Source organism: Naegleria lovaniensis, assembly GCF_003324165.1.
Source record: "Naegleria lovaniensis strain ATCC 30569 chromosome Unknown tig009, whole genome shotgun sequence".
NCBI lineage: Eukaryota > Heterolobosea > Eutetramitea > Acrasida > Naegleriidae > Naegleria > Naegleria lovaniensis.
Window position 1 is genome coordinate 350919 of NW_025407831.1, and position 19596 is coordinate 370514.

General features: G+C 36.2%; 13 protein-coding genes across 13 annotated transcripts; 7 read left to right on the forward strand and 6 right to left on the reverse strand.

Moving 5' to 3' along the window:
- Positions 1-156: 156 nt before the first annotated feature.
- On the forward strand, positions 157-1333 carry C9374_000165 (uncharacterized protein; the record flags this gene model as incomplete). Its single annotated transcript, XM_044690980.1, has 4 exons — positions 157-627; positions 738-971; positions 1029-1144; positions 1198-1333. The coding sequence occupies 4 exons, from the start codon at positions 157-159 to the stop codon at positions 1331-1333; spliced, it is 957 nt and encodes a 318-aa protein (XP_044552718.1).
- Positions 1334-1377: 44 nt separating this feature from the next.
- On the forward strand, positions 1378-2512 carry C9374_000166 (uncharacterized protein; the record flags this gene model as incomplete). The annotated part of the gene is made up of 5 exons (XM_044690991.1): positions 1378-1662; positions 1726-1840; positions 1885-2035; positions 2080-2171; positions 2226-2512. 5 exons carry the CDS (start codon positions 1378-1380, stop codon positions 2510-2512), a joined length of 930 nt encoding a protein of 309 aa, XP_044552719.1.
- A 109-nt stretch (positions 2513-2621) lies between these two features.
- Positions 2622-3188, forward strand: C9374_000167 (uncharacterized protein; the record flags this gene model as incomplete). The annotated part of the gene is made up of 1 exon (XM_044691002.1): positions 2622-3188. The coding sequence occupies one exon, from the start codon at positions 2622-2624 to the stop codon at positions 3186-3188; it is 567 nt and encodes a 188-aa protein (XP_044552720.1).
- Positions 3189-3278: 90 nt separating this feature from the next.
- C9374_000168 (uncharacterized protein) lies at positions 3279-3821 on the forward strand (the record flags this gene model as incomplete). Its single annotated transcript, XM_044691013.1, has 1 exon — positions 3279-3821. One exon carries the CDS (start codon positions 3279-3281, stop codon positions 3819-3821), a length of 543 nt encoding a protein of 180 aa, XP_044552721.1.
- Positions 3822-3864: 43 nt separating this feature from the next.
- Positions 3865-4491, forward strand: C9374_000169 (uncharacterized protein; the record flags this gene model as incomplete). The annotated part of the gene is made up of 1 exon (XM_044691024.1): positions 3865-4491. The coding sequence occupies one exon, from the start codon at positions 3865-3867 to the stop codon at positions 4489-4491; it is 627 nt and encodes a 208-aa protein (XP_044552722.1).
- Positions 4492-4502: 11 nt separating this feature from the next.
- On the reverse strand, positions 4503-7767 carry C9374_000170 (uncharacterized protein; the record flags this gene model as incomplete). The annotated part of the gene is made up of 2 exons (XM_044691036.1): positions 4503-5516; positions 5578-7767. 2 exons carry the CDS (start codon positions 7765-7767, stop codon positions 4503-4505), a joined length of 3204 nt encoding a protein of 1067 aa, XP_044552723.1.
- Positions 7768-8314: 547 nt separating this feature from the next.
- C9374_000171 (uncharacterized protein) lies at positions 8315-9451 on the forward strand (the record flags this gene model as incomplete). Its single annotated transcript, XM_044691047.1, has 2 exons — positions 8315-8771; positions 8820-9451. 2 exons carry the CDS (start codon positions 8315-8317, stop codon positions 9449-9451), a joined length of 1089 nt encoding a protein of 362 aa, XP_044552724.1.
- Positions 9452-9495: 44 nt separating this feature from the next.
- On the reverse strand, positions 9496-10135 carry C9374_000172 (uncharacterized protein; the record flags this gene model as incomplete). The annotated part of the gene is made up of 3 exons (XM_044691058.1): positions 9496-9817; positions 9869-9978; positions 10040-10135. 3 exons carry the CDS (start codon positions 10133-10135, stop codon positions 9496-9498), a joined length of 528 nt encoding a protein of 175 aa, XP_044552725.1.
- A 113-nt stretch (positions 10136-10248) lies between these two features.
- On the reverse strand, positions 10249-12042 carry C9374_000173 (uncharacterized protein; the record flags this gene model as incomplete). The annotated part of the gene is made up of 2 exons (XM_044691069.1): positions 10249-11346; positions 11461-12042. The coding sequence occupies 2 exons, from the start codon at positions 12040-12042 to the stop codon at positions 10249-10251; spliced, it is 1680 nt and encodes a 559-aa protein (XP_044552726.1).
- A 254-nt stretch (positions 12043-12296) lies between these two features.
- Positions 12297-14231, reverse strand: C9374_000174 (uncharacterized protein; the record flags this gene model as incomplete). Its single annotated transcript, XM_044691080.1, has 2 exons — positions 12297-13748; positions 13800-14231. 2 exons carry the CDS (start codon positions 14229-14231, stop codon positions 12297-12299), a joined length of 1884 nt encoding a protein of 627 aa, XP_044552727.1.
- Positions 14232-14671: 440 nt separating this feature from the next.
- On the reverse strand, positions 14672-15837 carry C9374_000175 (uncharacterized protein; the record flags this gene model as incomplete). The annotated part of the gene is made up of 2 exons (XM_044691091.1): positions 14672-15671; positions 15722-15837. 2 exons carry the CDS (start codon positions 15835-15837, stop codon positions 14672-14674), a joined length of 1116 nt encoding a protein of 371 aa, XP_044552728.1.
- Positions 15838-16105: 268 nt separating this feature from the next.
- On the reverse strand, positions 16106-18014 carry C9374_000176 (uncharacterized protein; the record flags this gene model as incomplete). Its single annotated transcript, XM_044691102.1, has 4 exons — positions 16106-16247; positions 16297-17527; positions 17580-17775; positions 17850-18014. 4 exons carry the CDS (start codon positions 18012-18014, stop codon positions 16106-16108), a joined length of 1734 nt encoding a protein of 577 aa, XP_044552729.1.
- A 196-nt stretch (positions 18015-18210) lies between these two features.
- C9374_000177 (uncharacterized protein) lies at positions 18211-19533 on the forward strand (the record flags this gene model as incomplete). Its single annotated transcript, XM_044691113.1, has 3 exons — positions 18211-18849; positions 18903-19043; positions 19105-19533. 3 exons carry the CDS (start codon positions 18211-18213, stop codon positions 19531-19533), a joined length of 1209 nt encoding a protein of 402 aa, XP_044552730.1.
- Between the last annotated feature and the right edge of the window lie 63 nt (positions 19534-19596).

A 19596-nucleotide genomic window follows, 5' to 3' on the forward strand; every position in this document is an offset into this window, starting at 1 on the left:
TGGATAGTAGCTTATTATTGTGATGTCAATTATTAATATGAAAACATCTCTTGACGCTGCTGAACTTTCATACATTGCAAAGAATTCCATCATAATTTTCCGTTGAAAACAACAACCCGCCTCATTCGGATTTCACAAACATCCCGCACAAAAAAAATGGCAACAAAACCCCATCTCATCGATACTCTTCCTTCTAGCACCCTCCAAACATTTATTGGTGCGTTCCGTCAAGTTGATTTGACTTCTCCCAAGTCCATCTACGACACCTATGTTCAAGTCGGAGGAAAATTTAAATGGGATGATGCAGTAACACCACTCTCTAGTTTACAATCTATTGGACTCACACTAGTTTTATATGTAATCATTAGTTATACCATTAGTTTCATTCTTGGTACTAAAACTCCAAAGGAAATGGAAGAGGAACGTAAAAATCCAACATTTTTCCAGAAGGTGTTGAAATGGGTAGCCTTTTTGCATAATCTGAACATGACTGTCATTTCACTTGTGTGCTTTTTCGGTTTACTTTTTGAAGTTGCTAAAATTGGTTTAAAGGATGGTTTTTATAGTTTGTTGTGTGATCCAGAACACAAGTACAATGTTGGATACATTCCATTCTGGACCTACATGGTAAGTGATTGTTTGTTCAATTCAATAATAATAATTTTTAAAAAAACTCGGTAATTGGTGGAACAATCGAAATTTAAATTATTATTGAAATATTGAACTCTGTCATGTAGTACTACATGTCAAAATATGTTGAATTGTTTGATACTTTCCTTCTTGTTATTAGAAGATCTAGACTCAGATTCATTCATACCTATCATCACGTCACAACCATGTCTATTTGCTATTATGGATTGTACACTGGTGGTACAGGTCAATGGATTCCAATTGCTCTCAACACTTTCGTACACATCATCATGTATTATTACTACATGAAAGTTACATTGGGCTTTGATGTTTGGTGGAAGGTTTGTATTTGTTTTGTGGTTATGAATCAGGCCTGATGAAACATACTTGTTTTATAGATGTACTTGACTGATATTCAATTAGTTCAATTCATATTAGATGCTGCTACTTTTACTGCCTATTGTTATGTTGAAATGTTCTGGGAGAGACCAAGAGGCAATACTTGTACAGGAAGGTAAGTTGTTGCATGTTTCATGATTCTAAACGTCCCAATTTTCTCGTAATTAGTTTTTATGGTTCATTGACAGGAGATATTGTAGTCATTTCTTTCTTCTTCCTATTCTTTAAACTGAGACAAGAAAACGCAAGAGCTTTGGCAAAGAAGAAGGCAGCTAAAGAACAATTGGCAAAGAAGGAAGAATAGATTCAAATAAAACATTTTTGATTTCCAAAAACCCAATCAAAAAAATGCTCAGCAAAAGATCTATGGTCAATTTGATTCGATCAAGCTTCGAGAAGTTCTCAACAAACAAGCTTGTGTTGCCACTCTCCAAAACGTCTGTGGTTAGCAATTCATTGATCAAAGTGGACAAGCGAGTATTTATGGTGTCTGCTTTTCATACCAATTTAAAGCCATCGGAGCAACAAAAGCAACCATCATCTGCAGATAAGAACAAAAATTTATTTATCTACGAAGAAGAGAAGGATTTAGAAAAGGAAGTGGTTCCAACAGAAGTTTTCAAAGATGAGAAGGTAAATTTTGTAACAATAATCCATTACGTGATTAACAAATGTTTTTCTCATTTCAATATTTAGGAACGTATTATGGATGAAGAAGGAGTCAACATTCCATTACTAGTTAAATTTTGGAAAATGTATTTTGTTCGTTATGCTGTAATTTCAACTTTGATATTTGGAGTAATTTATATTGGTACGTGATTTCGAAATGATCATGAAATATTGAACTTTATTCAGTTTGGGAGGTCACAAGCTGGCTTAGCTCTATTACGTTCAAGAATGTAGCAACTGTATCCTTCTATTTTGGGTTTTTAAGTGCTCTCATGTGTTGTGGAGTAACATGGCTTGCTGTTCTTGCATTTAGCATTCATCCTTCCACTGTGTACAGGTATGTTTCAGAGATTTGATTTGACTTGATTCACACAATCATAGAGCTGCCATCAAAAAGGTATTGGCTAACAAAACCCTTCGAGATAACATGGTTACACCCTTAACTCCAGGAAAATTCAGAGCATACAGTTATAGTAAGTACAAAATTCATAATCATATTGCCTTAATTTTACACCTACTCGTGATAGCCTATCCTGATTTCAACAACGCTCATGAAGTTCCTCTCGTCAGAAGAATTCAATTTTGGAAACCAAAACGTATGCAACTTTGTTTCCAACTGGTAGACGCCAACAAAAAAACAGCCATGATTTCATGCGACGTGTCGAGAAAGGACGGAATTATCAATTTATTAAGAAATAGATTTACTTTCCACTCATTAATTGTGGACATCCCAGACAGAGAAGACAGATTATTTTTGAGAGGAACAGACCAAGACGCTGTCTATGAAAATGCAAGTGACATGAAATTAAATTAAGAAATTAAAAGCTCATGATTTTGAAATTTGCGTAATACACTTGTGTCTTAACACGTGTTCGAAATTTCATCTTGGAGTTTAAAATTGTTCGAATTTAATAAAACAAAAAATGATCTCGAGCTTTTTGGAGCAGCTGCGGCAATTCAACGCTAGAGAATTTCTGAGCCAATTTATTTCTTTGGCTTTTGTGTTATGTAGTGCTCTAGTAATTTGGAAATCAGTATCAATTTATACCAATTGCCAATCGCCAATTGTGGTGGTGTTAACGGGAAGTATGATTCCAGCTTTTTACCCTGGTGATATTCTTTTCCTAAGTCTCAGTCCTGAACCAGCACGTCTTGGAGATATTGTTGTTTATAAATTGGAAGGAAAGGAAATTCCGATTGTGCACAGAGTGATCCGATTGCATAATGTTCATAATCAAACCAATTTATTCGAAGGAAAAGACGATGATAATTTGAAAATGTTAACGAAAGGTGATAATAATGGTTATGATGATAGATTTGGAATTTACACTAAAAAACTGCAATGGTTGCATAGAAATCATATGGTAGGAAGAGCAAAGTCTATTTTGCCATATATCGGTCAGGTTACAATAATTATGAACAATTATCCTGCAGTGAAATATATTGTTGTTGGCCTCTTAATTTTGCTTGTTTTAACGAATAAGGAATAAGGAAGTAATACTACCATTCTCTTTGCTCAACTAATTATTTAATATTGTTTGTAGTGAGATTTTCATCAATTAAATTATTTTCAATTAAAAATGTCTAATCTGCTCTCTAAGAAGTCTTGGCATGTTCAATCAACTCGGAATCGAGAAAGAGTGAGAAGGGACGAACAACAGGAAAAGGAAAAACATCAATCCGAAGAAAAGAAGAGAAAAAAGGAGGAGTCTCAAAAAACACTGGACTCTTTCAAGAGACTAAAACCATCTTCATCATCCGACCATCAACAGTTGAATATTCTTGATCTGTCTAGCAATTTGATTCAAAATTCCGAAGCAGGGAATAGTGTCATTTCTAATTCAAAACCACAGATCCCTGAAGGAGTTTCATTCAAAAGTGCTCTCAAATACGATCATCAATCACTCTTTCATAAAGTAGTAGTCAATGACAACGTCAATCGTTCGGACTTTTCCGATAAGAAACGCTCAACAGAAGACTCGAAAGTAAAGAAGAAAAAGCAAACAAAGGACAATCCACCTCCCTCCATGGATGACCTTCTCAAAGAGTATCAAGCTCGAAATGCGATTGAGTCAGCAAAAACAAAAGCCTTGTTGGAACAATCAAAGAAAACGAACAAGTAATTAGAAAATATGGATCCAATTTTTGAATCATCACCAAACAAAAATGAAAAGCACAAAAACACTGGGTATCTGCCCAACAAAACCGAAAGCATCACAAACAAAAATCGGAAAGGAAATTCAATTAATTATTAACAAATGGGAGGAGAGCGTTTTGAATGGTGGTGAAATTTTAACCGGGTTGGAGCGATTATTAATTGAAGAAGATTACATGGAAAGCCCATACTGGGGCGTATTTCAACACGGGCCAAAAGGTTTAGGTGAAGTACTCAAGGAGAAAGTCACAAAAAAGGTTTATTCAGAAATATTAGACTCACTGGTTAAATTACAAAATATTATTTACGTATCGTTAAAAGGTTATCTTCAAGAAATTATGAATTTAGTGGCAGGGAATAGTTATGATGGAGGCAGTACCGAAGAAGAAAAATTGTTTCAATCTGTCATTGACGCACTTCAAAATGATTTTACGATGAAAGAGTTAATACTTGGCGAATGTAAAAAGATGTCTACTTTTGAGAGAAAAGAATATCTCAAACAGATGCAAGATGCATCAAAACACAACAATGAAAGCCAATCAAGCTACGCCATGAGTAATTCCACAATGTCATTCTATGTACAGTCATGGAATATATCTCCTTATTTAGAGAGAGCCAAATCTATTATTTCTCGATGAAACTAAAAGTATTACCTTACTTTATTAAACCAGGAATCAAATTCATCTCCTTCATCTTCTTCAGCTTTTAGTTTTTCACCTAATTTCAAATTAGATAAATTACTTTCTGATTTTCTAAAGAAATGAGATATTGACTGCAACTTTTCTGTTTCTTCAATAATAGATTGTTCTTTTGCATCCGCTTGGTCTTGAACCTCTGGAATAATGGAAGATTGTGTTTTTGAGGGTGTTGCATTTTCGGCCGATTTGGCGATTTCTTTTGTGATTCTAGTGGTCGTTTCAGGGCTAGTCTCGTCCATGTCGTCATATTCATCTAGATTGTCAAATGATTTTTTAAGTTGATTGAGTAAAAATGTCTGTTGATGCTCTGGCATCTGAATGCTGAGCAAACTAGTATTTGATGACTCCATTATAGGACTTATTGAGCTAATTCCATGTATTGGTTTGTTCGCTGGTAGTGAATCGCTTGCTTCAGGTAATGCTGATGTCATACCAGAGGTAACTTCGTCCGAGCTAGTTATTGATGAAAACGATATTGACTTGCTCAACCTCTTATTGTTGAATTCTCGAATAAGTCTTTCTTCTTCGTCATCAGAAGATGAGTCAAACCGTACCTTAGAATTCTTTTTCGAAACAACTATTTTGTCAATATCAACGTCAGGATATGGTTGATTGTTTTCTTTAAAAGACTCTGCAAAATTTGAGAAGGGAGATACTCCAGTCGTGATCGTGTTGCTTATTTTTTTCTCTATTTCATTCGCCTTTTGTAGAAATGGTAAAATTGGAGACAGCATGGAGAATATCTTGGCAGTGCTTGGTTGCTCTTCGTTGGTAGTGGTTGTTGAATCGACAACCATATTTTTAGTGTTTGTAGCCATTTGTCTATATCGCTTCTCGGCTCCATCCATTCGTTTTCTCAATTCAGAAAAAGTATCTTCGTCATCTGAGGCGTCATCAATATCGCTACGTTGAGGTGGCCGTCTCAACTTGATACGTTTGTAAACATATCCTGTTAACACAATAATCTGAGCAAATGTTAAAACGTTAGTCTTTGGTAAACTATAATCCAGTTTCAAATGACCTTACCTTTGAGACAATGAACAACAAAATTGCCAAAAAGTAGAAAATCCACTCCTTCAATTTGATGGATGCACGTTGACTGTGGAGTAGTTGAACCTTGTTCTCCAATTCCTTGATTCTGCTCTCGTAGAGCTTTAAGTCTTCATCGTGACTAATAACTTTATCCTTTGTGGTAGAGTGAGCTGAATTTAGCTGCAGAACTACATTGGAAAGGTGATTCATTCTTGATTCTAGTTTGTCTACTTTGCTTTTCAAGTTGTCAATTTTCTTTTGTTTTACAGACAGATGTATATTCGATATTTCTTGTATGTCAAGTATCTGTTTTTTAGTTTCATAAATATCTGATTTCAAAACCTGAATATCATTTCTTAGCGAATTGTCTATATTTTTCAATTCATCTTGAACTTTTTGTATTACTTTTTGATCCTTTCCATGTTGGCAACTATCCAATATTAAATTGGTTTTAACCATCGATGGTGTATTCAAGGAGCATGATCCATCAGTGTGATCTGACGATTGAAATGACGATAAATTTTCCAGAGAAGAGTCGTGAACGTCAATATTGAGAGCATCAAGTAGCATCTTTTGTTGAGGCTTACTTTTCACTGGCTCGGTTGCTTGAGTAAAGGTAGGTTCTAAACTCATGTTATCAAGAAGCTCTAAGTCAGCAGCAGAAAGAGCTGGATTTTGATAGGGTACATATTGAATTTGTAAATGAACCTGAGTATATAGTTTGTTTCCAAGAGGAGTTGTTAATGAGAACCAATCTTCGAGTATTCTGTCCTTTGCTATTTTAACTTTTGAAAGGGGTATTGAAACGAATCCTAAACAAATAATTTCCTTTTTCATTTTTGGTTTGACTGGGCTATGAAAAATTTCAACAGATATAGAGCTCGTTTCGTCAGATATGTAAAACTTAAATTCTTCAGACCATTTAAGCTTCTTGTTGAGGTAGGCACCCGCCAGAGGCATGGTTCTATGAACTTTTCCCTCACATAAAACTTCACAGTAAGTGATATAGTCCTCAAACAAAATATTTTCGGAGTTGTTTTCGTTGGAGCGAGGAGATGATTGGTAGCTTTCTTTTTCTGCTCCCACAGAAAGATTAGATCCTTTTGATTGTTTTTGTGAGTTAGTGGGTACTGGCTCAGTAGCATAACCCTCCACTGACTTTAAATTTCTAGTTTGAATATTTGTTATATACACTTCACCAATAGCTTCTCGTTGTTGCTCATCAAAGGTAGAAAATTCTTCTAGAATATCAAGCTTATTATCATCATCTTTAGAATTGCTGTAAATTGTGTTTTGTTTTGGAATAATTTTTTTTGGAACAGATTTGATGAAAGAAGGAGCATTTCGCACTGTTGTCACACCCCTTTCAACTCCATCTCTAATGTTTTTCTTAAACTCTTTAAAGCTGTGTTTGATAGCATTTCCAGCAGTGTTGATAGAATTGTTGTATTCTGGATTCCCTATTCCTTTGAATTTGTTGCTATTACCACTGGGAATCCAATTTCCTGGAAAGGCTTTTCTGTAATGAGACCCTCTAGCAGAGGAAACTCCCAAAGAATGTCCATCATGTCTATGAGTTGTAGAAGAATGATCTGAACTTGCTCTTGCAGGCAGTATATTATCAGCTGATTTGTTCAAGTCCATAATGGAATATGAAACTAACTCTTGAGTAGGCTCAATCTTTAAACTGTAGCGAGGGTCTATTACCTCAGGCGATACATGAGGATTGAAGTGAGATGTAGGTTGTTCAGATCTAGTCCTCATAGGTGATGGCTTCTTCAACAATTTATCACCATCGAATAGAAATTTGTCACGTTGATGATGAACGACACGTTCCTTACTTGTGGTATTCGGCATAAGTGCTATATTGACCGATTGATTAAGAGTTTCATTTGCAGGCCTTGGAGCTGAGGAAGACAAATCCTCCAAAGAGCTACTCCTTTTATGGCTAGAGTTTGGTGTAAGTCTCTTCTCTTTGATTGATTCTTCAAATAAATTAAGAGGAGCAGAATGATCATTCACGGAACGAGACCTGGTTTTAGTTCCTGGGCTCTTTGAAATTTCAGGTTCAGTCGAAGATGGCACCGCAGTGTCATGTTGTGAAGGCAACGTTGCATCTGTTGCTGGCTGTATTTCTTGTTGTTTGATGCTTGTGTTGCTTGCTCTGAATAGATCGTGGTTCATCAGTAAATTTCCGATCGGTAGTAATGTTGTTGTTACTTGACGACTGTTGCTGTTGTTTCTGGTAATATTTATATTTTCTTTCCTTGTAGGAACTCAACAGGTTCATTCCTGATGAAGTGTTCTTGTGTTGAGTTGCATCATAACTGGAAGATGATGATGGTTGAGAGAAAAATGTCGGAGGCGTTGATGATGAAGTATGAGATGATGGAGAGGTGGCTACAATAATGGACACTGGTTTACTGTTATTATTATTATTTGTTGATGATGTTTCTTGATTCGGAAGTGATGACTGGTCCATTTTCCAATAAGTTTCGAGTGTTATTATTTACAAATATAATTTGAGCAAGAGAAAAATGTTCTAATTTTTAAAGCCGAATGTTTTAGGTGTCGTTCCTTCTTGTGCAAAATCGGAACATGAAATGATGATGAGCTATTTTTTGTTATCAAGTTCGGAGATCCACAAAGCTTTGAGTTGGATGTAAAGCTGCAACCTTTGGTTGGCCACCTTCATCATACGTCCTTTGCTCAAATCATCAACTATTAAAAAATGAAGAAACAACAGACGTCCTCAAATTCTGATTACTCACCACCAGTTTTGAATCAGGGTGATGTTTCACCTGCTGTTTCTTCTTCCGAATCAACAAATAACGACGACCATAGATCTATTAAATCTTCTCTCAACACGAATGATCATTTGGATGGTTTAGATTTACATTCTTCCACATCTAGAATTGAGTTATCTCGGTTATCTCTTGATTCGTCTGAAGAACATGTTGATATTCGACAACCTCTAACCTATTATGAACAATGGTATGAATATGACAAGTTGAGAAGAGAATTAAAATTTAATATTGGAAGATGTATTTCACTACTGAGGAATAGATATTCATTTCAAAGAGAAAAAGGATTGGATGAATTAATTTCTATTTTATCTGGATTGGAGACTAGCACTGACAAGGAAATATTTTCGATATTACAAAAGAAGATGGACGAAGATACAAATGGTGAGTAATTTATGAGAATTTAATAACAGGCTAATTTGAATGTTATAGTAATTTCAAATGTAGTGACCAATATTTTGCAACACACAACAGCTGGAAAGCATGCGTTGAGCCCAGTGACAGCTGTTGAAATTTATAAGGCTTTGTTGGTCCTGGAGGGATGTTGTCTTATTTCATCGGCATGTTCCAATACTTTGGCAACTGTTCAAGGATTTAAATTTATCTTAAAAATACTTTCTGACGGCAATAATTATCTGACAAGTACATCAAAAAGCAGTCCATATCAATCTCTGGATTTTAAAAAAGATACAGAAGAAGTGTGGGATGAAATTCGTTTAACATGTCTAGATTGCTTACTGTCTTGTCTTCACAATTGCCCTCATTGTGTAGTTTTATTTTGTGAAGATTCTAGCGGTCCAGATGTTATATGTACCATATTGAGGAACAAGGATCTCTCTAAAATATTACGATCCAAATGCATTGAATTTTTCTGTATTTTAGTGAAGCTGCTCACAAATATTGAATCCGACGGATTGCATGTGACAAATTTAACAGAAAGGATAAAAGTATTTCTTGGAAGTAAGCTTACCAAAGATTTACTTGACATTTGGAAAGAAAAAGATGAGGACTTGGACGTAATTAAGTGTGATAATTTTGTAGATTTGGTAGATGAGAGGCTTTAAATAATTTATTATGTACATAATTTACAAACGATACAATCATAGAACTAACTGTTTTTCTGTTGTTGTTGGCCTCCTGATTGAACTGCAAGCATATTGATGTAATTAATGTAATTGATCTTGCCAGTATTTTCTGGATCTACGTTGGCCAACAGTTCAGTAGCCTCCTGTAACGTAATGGGATTGTCACCGTAGGTGGTTAATGCGTGCTCCAACACCTTGGTTTTCACAACCCCGTAGGGGCAATCATCAGTCTCAAAAGTTTTAAAAGCATTAATGTACTGCTCCACTGTGTATTGTGATTGAACGCTCCTTGACATGACTGCTACAAATTCATCGAAATCAATAGCACCTGAATTATCGGCATCTCTATAATGATGATATTTGCATTCCACTGATTTTGACCAGTACAGTACTTACGCCTCTTTCATCATTTCATTAATTTCTTCATCGGAAGGTTTCAATCCTAGGGTTCTCATCAAAGTACCAAGCTCCTCTTGTTCAATTTCACCTCCTCCATCTCTATCCACCTAAATCCCGCATCCAACACGATTCTTTCTCAATTCAGAAATTTATGAAATGTATACTTACAAGTTGAAAGATTTCTCTGTATCGTTTAATGTCCTCTTCGGAGACTTGATGGCCAAGTTGCACTCCCGTTTGCTGGTGGGGACTTAAATCACTCATGATGTTTACTGTACCGTGTGGCGGCTTTTTTAAAAAAATTAGAATTATATTTTTAATTAAACTCGGTATCTCTTTCCTAAGCCTAGCTAGAGAATTGCATCATCTTCATGCCTTTACTTGTAGAGCCTCTCATAGGTTTCAAAACCGCCTGCAAGGTTAAGGACATTGTCAAAACCGTTTTCATTCAAAATTCTTTGAGCCATGTATCCTCTCATTCCAATTCTACAATAGGTCACAATCTTCTTGTCTTTTGGTAGCTCAGAGAGTCTATTTCTCAAATCATCGATTGGAATGTGGACAGCGTCCTCAAAATGACCAGATTGCCACTCCTTAGGTGTTCTCACGTCAACCAAATAATAATCGCTTCGATTGGCCAACACTTGAGGAATTTGAACCATTCGTTGCTCTCCTCTCAAGACACCTGATGCAATAAAACCAATCATATTCACAGGGTCCTTTGCTGAGCCATATTGTGGTGAGTAAGCAAGCTCAGATTCTTCAAGATCAAACACAGTCATTCCAGCTTGAATGGCCATGGCTACTGCATTAATTCTGTTAGCAATTCCGTTGTGTTCGCCAACAATTTGACATCCTAGAATCTTTCCATATCGTTCCTTAGAGGTATCAAAGATCAACTTGATGATCATTCTCTTGGCACCAGGGTAATATCCAGCATGATCGTTAATTGGAGTGTAGACCTTGTCATAGGAAGTGTATCCTGCTCTTTGAAGAGATTTTTCACTTGCTCCAGTGCTAGCCACAGTATAATTAAATCCTCCCATGATGGATGTTCCTTGAGCTCCTCTGAAACTATCTGGTGTTTTACCAAAGATGTGATTCACACAAATTCTTCCTTGTCTATTGGCAATTCCAGCTAACGGAACTTGAGTTCTATTCTTCAACACAAAATCTTCAATTTCAGTGTTGTCTCCACATGCATAAATATCAGGATCTGAGGTTTGACAATGTTCATTGACCACAATACCACCACGAGGACCGACTTGTAATCCACTTTCAACAGCTAACTTATTCTCAGGTTTGACACCCACGGAGAGAAGAACAAAGTCAGCGTTCACAATTTTTCCACTTTCGAGATGGACATTGACACTACCATTCTCTCCTTCTGAGAATTTGACACACTTTTCTTGAAGCAACAAATCCACACCATTCGATCTGTAATCATTTTGGAGAGGAGTTACCATTTCCTTATCCTATTGGAGTTTTGAAAAAAATCACAAGTAAGGCACGAATAATGTTGTGTTAAATCATCATACAATCATTCAGATATTCAGATTCATAAAACAATGCTTATTAAAAAAACATACCATTGGTGGCATGACTTGATCTAGTAATTCAATAATGCTAACCTTAACACCAGCATGGGTGACTGCTTCAGCAACCTCACATCCAATAAACCCAGCACCAATTATCACACATCTCTTTCCAGGTTTAACATGTTGCTTAATTCGATCCATATCTTCGAGAGAACGTAAAATGTGAATATTTGGATTCTTCACTCCTTCCAATGGTGGAATAATTGGCTCAGCTCCAGTTGACAAAATCAACTTGTCATATGACTCTGAATATTCTCGAAGTGGTGTCTTGCACAACACTTGTTTTTGTGCTCGGTCAATAGCAAGCACTTCTGTTTCAATACGAAGATCAATGTTATATCTCTTTCTGAGAGTATCTACTCCGGTAACAATTAAACTGTCTCTGGATGCAATTTGACCTCCAAGGTAATAGGGCATTCCACAATTTGCAAAAGATGGATTCTTTCCCTTTTCAAACAAGACAATGTTGACCTTTTCGCAAATTCTTCGAAGTCGAGTGGCAGCAGAGGCGCCTCCAGCAACTCCTCCAACAACGACAACCTTATTCACGACGGATGTACATGAGTTTTGCATGGTGAAAATCACTTGTTAGAGGTGTAATGTAACTAATGGTGGTGTTTCCGATGATGGATGTTCCTTTGTTTTTTTGTATTTGGATTTTGGCATTCTCTTGTGTTGGGAGGCCTCGAAAAGGAACACAAGGACAATCGCCGAATTGTCTTTGGGCCGAAATTGGAATTTTTCATGCAGATGCTGAGTGTGCTGGAGAGATGATGCATGTGTGGAGCTTATCCATCATACATGTTTATGCTTGTTTGTGATCGAGATTACATGTCATATTCTTCCTCAGCCTCTTCTTCAGCTGGTGCTTCTTCAAGTTTCAGTAATTCCTGTCGTGCAATTTCATTAAATCGATTCAGCGAGAGTGCCTTATGGAAGCATTGAAAAGCGTCTTCAAAACGTTGTTGATACAAATAGATTTGTCCAAGTTTGGTTTGAATACTGTCAGTATTCTGTTTAAGATTTTGAGATTGTAAAGTTTTGATGGCAGAATCAAATTGTTGTCTCTTGATATCTAATTCTACCTTTCCTAGAAGTGCCTCTTCCATTCCAAATTCATTATCTGTTTCTTGACATATCTTGAGGGCAAGGTCAAACTCTTTTTGTGCATTATCATGAAGTTCTTCTTTCATCGTATAGACACTGCCTAATAGTATGTGTGGCTTGTAATCATTCTTAGAGTTGTAGTGTTTTTGTGCGATTCGTGCAGCGTTAAGAGCATCTTGGAAATGTTGAGGTAACGCTAAATATGCTTTCACTAGTCCTTGGAATATCCTGATATCCTTTGAAATAGTTTTTGCTTGCTTGTAGACCATAATGGCTTTTGCATACTGCTGATTCATTAATAGTAAATGTCCCTTCCATAAATATGCCAGTACAAAAGCGCTATTCAATTCTAAAGCCTTATCTACGCTTCGTATTGCCATTTCCATGTTGTGTTGGAATGAAAGTTTGTTTCTCTCTGTATTTTCATCTCCACCTGCCACTGCTAGTAGAGTACTTCTTGATGTGTAGTAAATTCCCATGACCAACCAGCTCTCTGCAGATCCCTTATTCGTTGTTAATAATCGTTGAGAAAGTGTTTGAAGCTCTAAAGGATGACCTGTAGTTTGCAAAAGTGTGGCATAGGTGCTCGTTTTTAAATCTGTATATCCATCCATTTTATAGCATTGTTTGAAGAGATCCAATGCCTCATTGTATTTTGATAATTGATCATAGCAATCTGCTAAACTCAATTGAAGCCCAACGTTGTTAGGAAATGACTTTTCCAAGTACTTGAGCGAGGGCATTAATTTTTCATGTTGATTATTGTGTGCATAATATTTGACATCCACGAGCTTTGCCAACCATTCTTCTTTCTTGTAGTAATCCGTAAGATTTTTCTTCTTGTCTTCAGGAAGGCCAAGTTTAATGAGCTTCTCTACAGCTGATATTGCATATTTATCCATTTTTAACACCTCTTGGTAACAGGCGACAGCCTCCTTGCTTTTATCTTTCTTCATGTAAATATCTCCTAATTTCATAAAGTTTTTTACACTTCTAAACTCTTTTGGTATTGATTTTAAATGAATCTCTGCTTCATCTTCTAGGTTATTCTTTAAACAGGCGTCTGCAAGAATGTCACAAATATAATAATGTTTTTTCTTGTCATCTGGCGTCTTGGATGACAAATAATCCAATAAATATGAAGAAATCGTTACAGCCTGACTTAGATATTGCTAAATAATTGGTGACTCGTACGCTAACATTCACGTTTAACGTTTGCTTACCTTTGCTCGCATCACCTCTGAATTTCCAATCAACGCTCTGGAGTACACAACCAGCAAGTCCACAAATATTTGCAACCATTCTGCTTCTTCGCTTAGAGCGGAGCTTGCTTTATATTTTTCTTTGAAAGAAACTAGTACTGTATTTGCCAAATTGTCCACACAAAATTCACACTTGTTAATACTCCAAGAAGTGTTGTATGGCGATATGCCTTCAATCAATTCATTCCGAGAATTAACATCTCCGACAATAGTATTGAAACAACTGCTGATCATCAGAGAGCCAATCTCCGTAGCACTGTCGAAAAACTCGTGATGAAGTTGTTGATTTAGTTTTTTCAGAATGATTTTCAAGGTTTCCTTTCCGATTCCATGATTGCTCTTGCTAGCATCAGAAAGTGAGGATGATGATAGAGAAGAAAACGGTTGTTGCATTTTTGTTTTAAGAATAATTGGTGTCTTGTATCTCAAAAACTTGCACTGGCCCCAATGGTCAGCAACAACACAACCCATCTTTGCTATATTTCAAAAATCCAGTCTTATCTCATCGAAGAGTCAGAGAACAATTATATGACCTCAAAACAATGTGAAAAATAATTTTTATTTGCGAACCACATTTATTTCGGCAAGGACCACCAATTTGCTGCTTGGAGCCAGCGTTTGAAAAAGTATTGCCAATTTGTTACGTCAATTCTTCGAAGGATTATTTCGAAAACATTTCACCCGACATGTTTGAGAACACCCTTTAGGAAAATATCGAGGTAGTCCCTACGGCTGCCACTGGACAAAATCCTTGGCAGTGATTCTAACGCTCACCTAAATCAATAATTGCTTTTTGGCTGGGCAGTGTTTATTTACTTCACAACAACAACCCTTCAATGTTCATTCAAGTCTAATTTACAAATAGGACAAGTGTGGCTTCCTTCCAGCCACTGGTCAATACAGTCCTTGTGAAAGGTGTGAAAACAAGTCAATCTTCTTAACTGGTCACCCTTATTGTATTCTTCCATACAGCAGACACAAGAGTTGTTCTCTTCATTCATAGATTTGGTTCCATCATGAATAAATGTTGGAAATTGCCATAGGAGACCCTTATTCACTCCAATTTTTACAGCATTTTCATCCAACCTTAACAATTCCTCATATGACTCATCTCCAGTAATGTTTGAGGGTATACTGCTACTTGTTTGTGAGACTTGTCCAAAATGGTCGTTTTGATAATGATCGAAATAATTATTGGAAATGACTTGATCAAAATTGTTAATATACGTTTGAAAGGGAGATGAATTCAATTCCTCTTGTTGCAACTTTCTAGCAAGCAATTCATCTTCCGATATTACACAAGATGGCGTTGAAGAGCTGCTGCTATTGCTACTACTAGAACTGGCTGTTGGTCTAAGGGAAGTTTTTCTGGAGGTAGAACTTTTTGATGAGATGGAAGATGTTGAAGCTTTGGAGCTTGTTCTCCTCGTTGGTCGAATGGATGGAATTGAAGATGTTGTTACCCCAGATCGATCTTCATGAAGTGCAACAGGTTGGAGTTTTGGTCTTACCAAAGAATTTGCGGTATTGGAAGATGTGGCCGATCGTTGTTGATTCCGTTGTGTTGTCATTGCGTTTCCTTGGTTGCTACTTATTGTCTGGTGCATGTAAGAGGAATGAGTAGCTGCATTTCTTCCAACTACTGCAAGGCCAGCCGAGTCTGATGACCTCGGAACAAAACATGTGCCCGAAGATGATGAATTATTACTTGTAGATTTTTCTAAATCTCTTTTCAATTTTTCATTCTCTATTTGAAGTTGTTGGATGGTTGATTGAGCTTGCAGTAATTGTTGTTTCAAAGTTTCAATGCTTTCTTGTTGTTCATGAATAATTCTGTATGATCGCATTTATACAATAGTGCGCTACAAATTAATGCTACATACGCTTCTTGTGAGCTGATTTTAATGGTAGCTTCTTCGATCGCATTTTCCAGCTGGTCAAAGTGGTGACGTTCGGGATGAACAAAGTCATGAAACACAATGTCGTTGTTTTCATTCATTTTTTGTGGCGGCAACCAAAATTCAGAATGTGAGAATTCTCACAAATTGCAAGATCAATGTGATTAGGTCGTTCCTTTATTGCTACTGCAGGTTGTTGAGTCCACACGAACTCTATAAATTAAACAAGAGAATCTTCTTCCTCATCGCTATCAAACTGACCTCTTGATTGATTCTTGACATACGCCTTAAGTTCTTTGAGATACGAATCGCTGTTCAATATAGAGGTGCCTCCAAGCACCACCGATTTGAAATTGTCATCAATTTGATTCAGGAGCTAATAACGCCAAAGTTTGCCTTTACTTTAGCGTTTTCATCAGCCTCTCTTCTTGATTTGCTGTTAAATAATTCAACAGACGAAGCCTCTTCGTAAGTGAAGCCACCAACTATGAATACAATAACCTCCTGGGGTCTATTTAAAACATGTTGTTGAATAATGACACAATATCGACAGTACTTACGTTTCTCTTGAAGTAAGGCTAATAAATGGATAATCATCGAACGATAACTTTCCCTTAAATAAAAGATCTAATGTGTCATAGAGTCTTGGCTTGTGTTGAGTGAACACATTGGTAACTTCCTTATCTTGGAATTCGCTTGCTACTTTTTTGAAAAAGCCAGTGAGAGAGATGCTTGTTGGTGCCTCGTCAAAAAGGCCTGGAGTACGCTGTGATTTACCTCCATATTTGATAGCATAATCAACGAGAGCTGTATTCTTGACTCCCTTTCTGGAAAGCAGAGATTTAAGATTTTTCAATTCAGCCTTTCTATCTTCATATCTGAGTGCATAGAGAAGAACCAACCGAATAGCATCTTTTTCCGAAAGGGACTCCTTGTTTAGCATGTTTTGTAACGCTTCATAATTATCTGCGTGTGACTTTCCACAAACAAGCTCTTGTTCGACCTCGCTAATATCTAATAAACGACGTTTCGCCACAATAGAACGAAGCTCTGTGACAATCGAAACATGCTTTTCAACTTCCTGCTGTTGTTTCTTAAAAACAGGAAAGTTGTGCATAAACTTTGCAAGGTCTTCAATTGATTGAATATTCTCTTTCATGTTGTGATTTTCTTGATATCTGTCAACAACTTTCTTTACATTTTTACACAAATCTCCCCAATTTTCATACATGTTATTCGCGAAGAACTCGTCATATTGTGAAGAAATCACTTCTTCTCTCTTGTCGCTTGGGAATGTTACTACGTTATTTTGAAGACCAAGCAGCTCATGAATCATTGCTTGATAAGTCCACTGTGTGAGAAGAGGAGTGATAGGATCGTCTCTACGGTCAAGAATCAACAAAATTGGTGGAGGAGGAGCCTTAGCATGATATCTTGTTTCAGACTCCATCTTGAAATCAAAAACTCCATTGTCGTGGTTGTTTGTGGAAATTCTTTCGCTCAGCTCAGTTGCAAGTTTTTTACATAAATCGGAACTCTTTTGATATCGTATGAATGGTTTCTTCCTAAGTGATATTAACAGACTTGTCAATCCATCATTAATTTTAGAAATAAGTGGATCATCCCATGAAGCATTCAATAATGATATAGTACTTGGGATATTAAATGAAAAAATAGTGTTATCCAATGCCAAGTAATCAGAAAAATATTCGAATACATTCTTCACAAGCTCATTCTTGTCTGATGATGCAATTTTTTCCAAAATGTTCTGACTTGCAACGTTAGAGAAGACTATTATACATTCATTGTCATAACAACTCATTTGTCTTGTCGAATAACTTACAAACAGAATAAGATTGATATTTAGGAGAGAGAAGCTCTGCTTTGAGATGCATGGCATTATCACTTGTTGGTCTGACAAAGACGATGGCTCGCATATTTGGTAATGGCTGTCTCTTTTCATTATTTAAAAGATCGACCAAGAAAACGTTCTTCTGCATGATCAAACTGAATGGAGTTACAACAGAAACAATATCTCTCTAATTTCAAAATCATTGTTGAAAAGTTGAAGCGATTCATCACCCGATCGAAATTTAATTCCGGTCATACTTACAGTATATTCATCTAATAATAAAACTTTAACACCCTTCACGCTATCCACCATATCCAAAATATAATCTTTGACTGCTCTCACAACATTCATTTTACGCTGTTGTTCCTTGTCTGTGCCCAACACAGGAGAAGTGGCAACAGTACCAGAGTTACTTGGATTGAGCATTTTTTTTAAATAATTTCATTTTCAATTAGAGTTCGAATTTGGAAAGCAATACAAATCGAATCAATTAGCTAACGTCTCTTTACACGTATGAAACGATCATTACATTGAATTCTTTTACTGGTGAAGATGATTGTATCGTTGCAGTTAAATCAAATTCACCAATCAATTTGATCCACCTCCAAACAAGCTTTAAAAAATGAGCAATCCACCCCAACAGCAAATCGGAATCAAAGCGCGAGACTTTCCTTCGTCATCATCATCTTCATCTTCGACATCTTCTAGATTCTTGATAATATCAGGGGCTTTACTTGGATTTTCAATTGTTTTTAGATATGTAAATCGACAATTAGAGAGTTCCAATAGTGCAAGCTTTTTCGGAGATGTAGTCACCATTTTCTCTTCATTCATGTTCTCCGTCTTGCTCATTATGTTTTCAGCATGTATTTTGATGTGCTCAATATTATTTTTGTTATTATTCCGTAAAGGAAAACCGACTCATATTCAATCACCAACTCAAGGAATTGATATTACTGGAAGCAAAGTAATTGTCAGTGAAAAAGCAATTAGTGATATTAATGACGAGAGCGTTTTCTTTGTGAGAGAACAAGACAGTGATGAAAGTGACTGTAAATGGTTAAATATTATTCTAAACAGAGTTCTTCAACAATATTTTTATAAGAATGCTTCAAAGATAAAGAAACAAATACTACAAAAAGTTTCCGAAGAAATGAAATTACCTGATTTTATTGGAGATCTTCAATTTAAGGATTTGAATTTTGGGTCAAAGTCTCCATACTTTAAAGCAATATCAGCCAAAGAGGACAGAAATGGATTGGTAAGTTACATTAAGAAGTATATAACTTTTGTTATCAATTCATGTTTTACTAGCAAGTGGACATTGGTATTGTGTATGACGATCCAAAAACAAAAATTCACATTGGAACCGAAATATGGCTCAATTATCCTGTTTCAAGATTTGCATCATTCCCTATCCAATTTAGCATTGAAAATATATTTCTGGATGCCAAGGTAAGTGTTTCTATCTTGTCATTTATTATTGAATGCATGGATGAATTACTCCTTTAATTAGATGCGAGTGATTATATCTCCTGATTTTAAGACCCTCAAATTTTGTTTCCTCAGACAGCCAAACTTTGATTTAATCTTCTCCAATGAATTTGGACATCATGCAACTCTTCAAAACGTTCCTTTACTTACCGATGTTATTAATCGTCAAATTTATCTATTCCTAAGTGAGTCCTTGGTTGCACCAAATTTTATTGAGCTTGCAATCCCTGAGACTACACCAGAAAAGAAGACAAGAAAATCAGAACAGACTGTTGAAGAAGTAAACGAAAGTGACAATGAACAATATTCTGACGATGATATTGAAAGTGATAAAACTTCAGACGAAGAGCCGAGTGCTTTCGAAACAGATCAAGAAATCAACCAAAAACAAAGAATAACTAACAGAAAGGCCAGCAAGCAAACTAAATCTAGACTATCCCAAAAGAAATAAATCTACTACTAATAAAAGATAAAATCAGAAATATAAAATATTATTTCAAAGTGTGTAAATCTT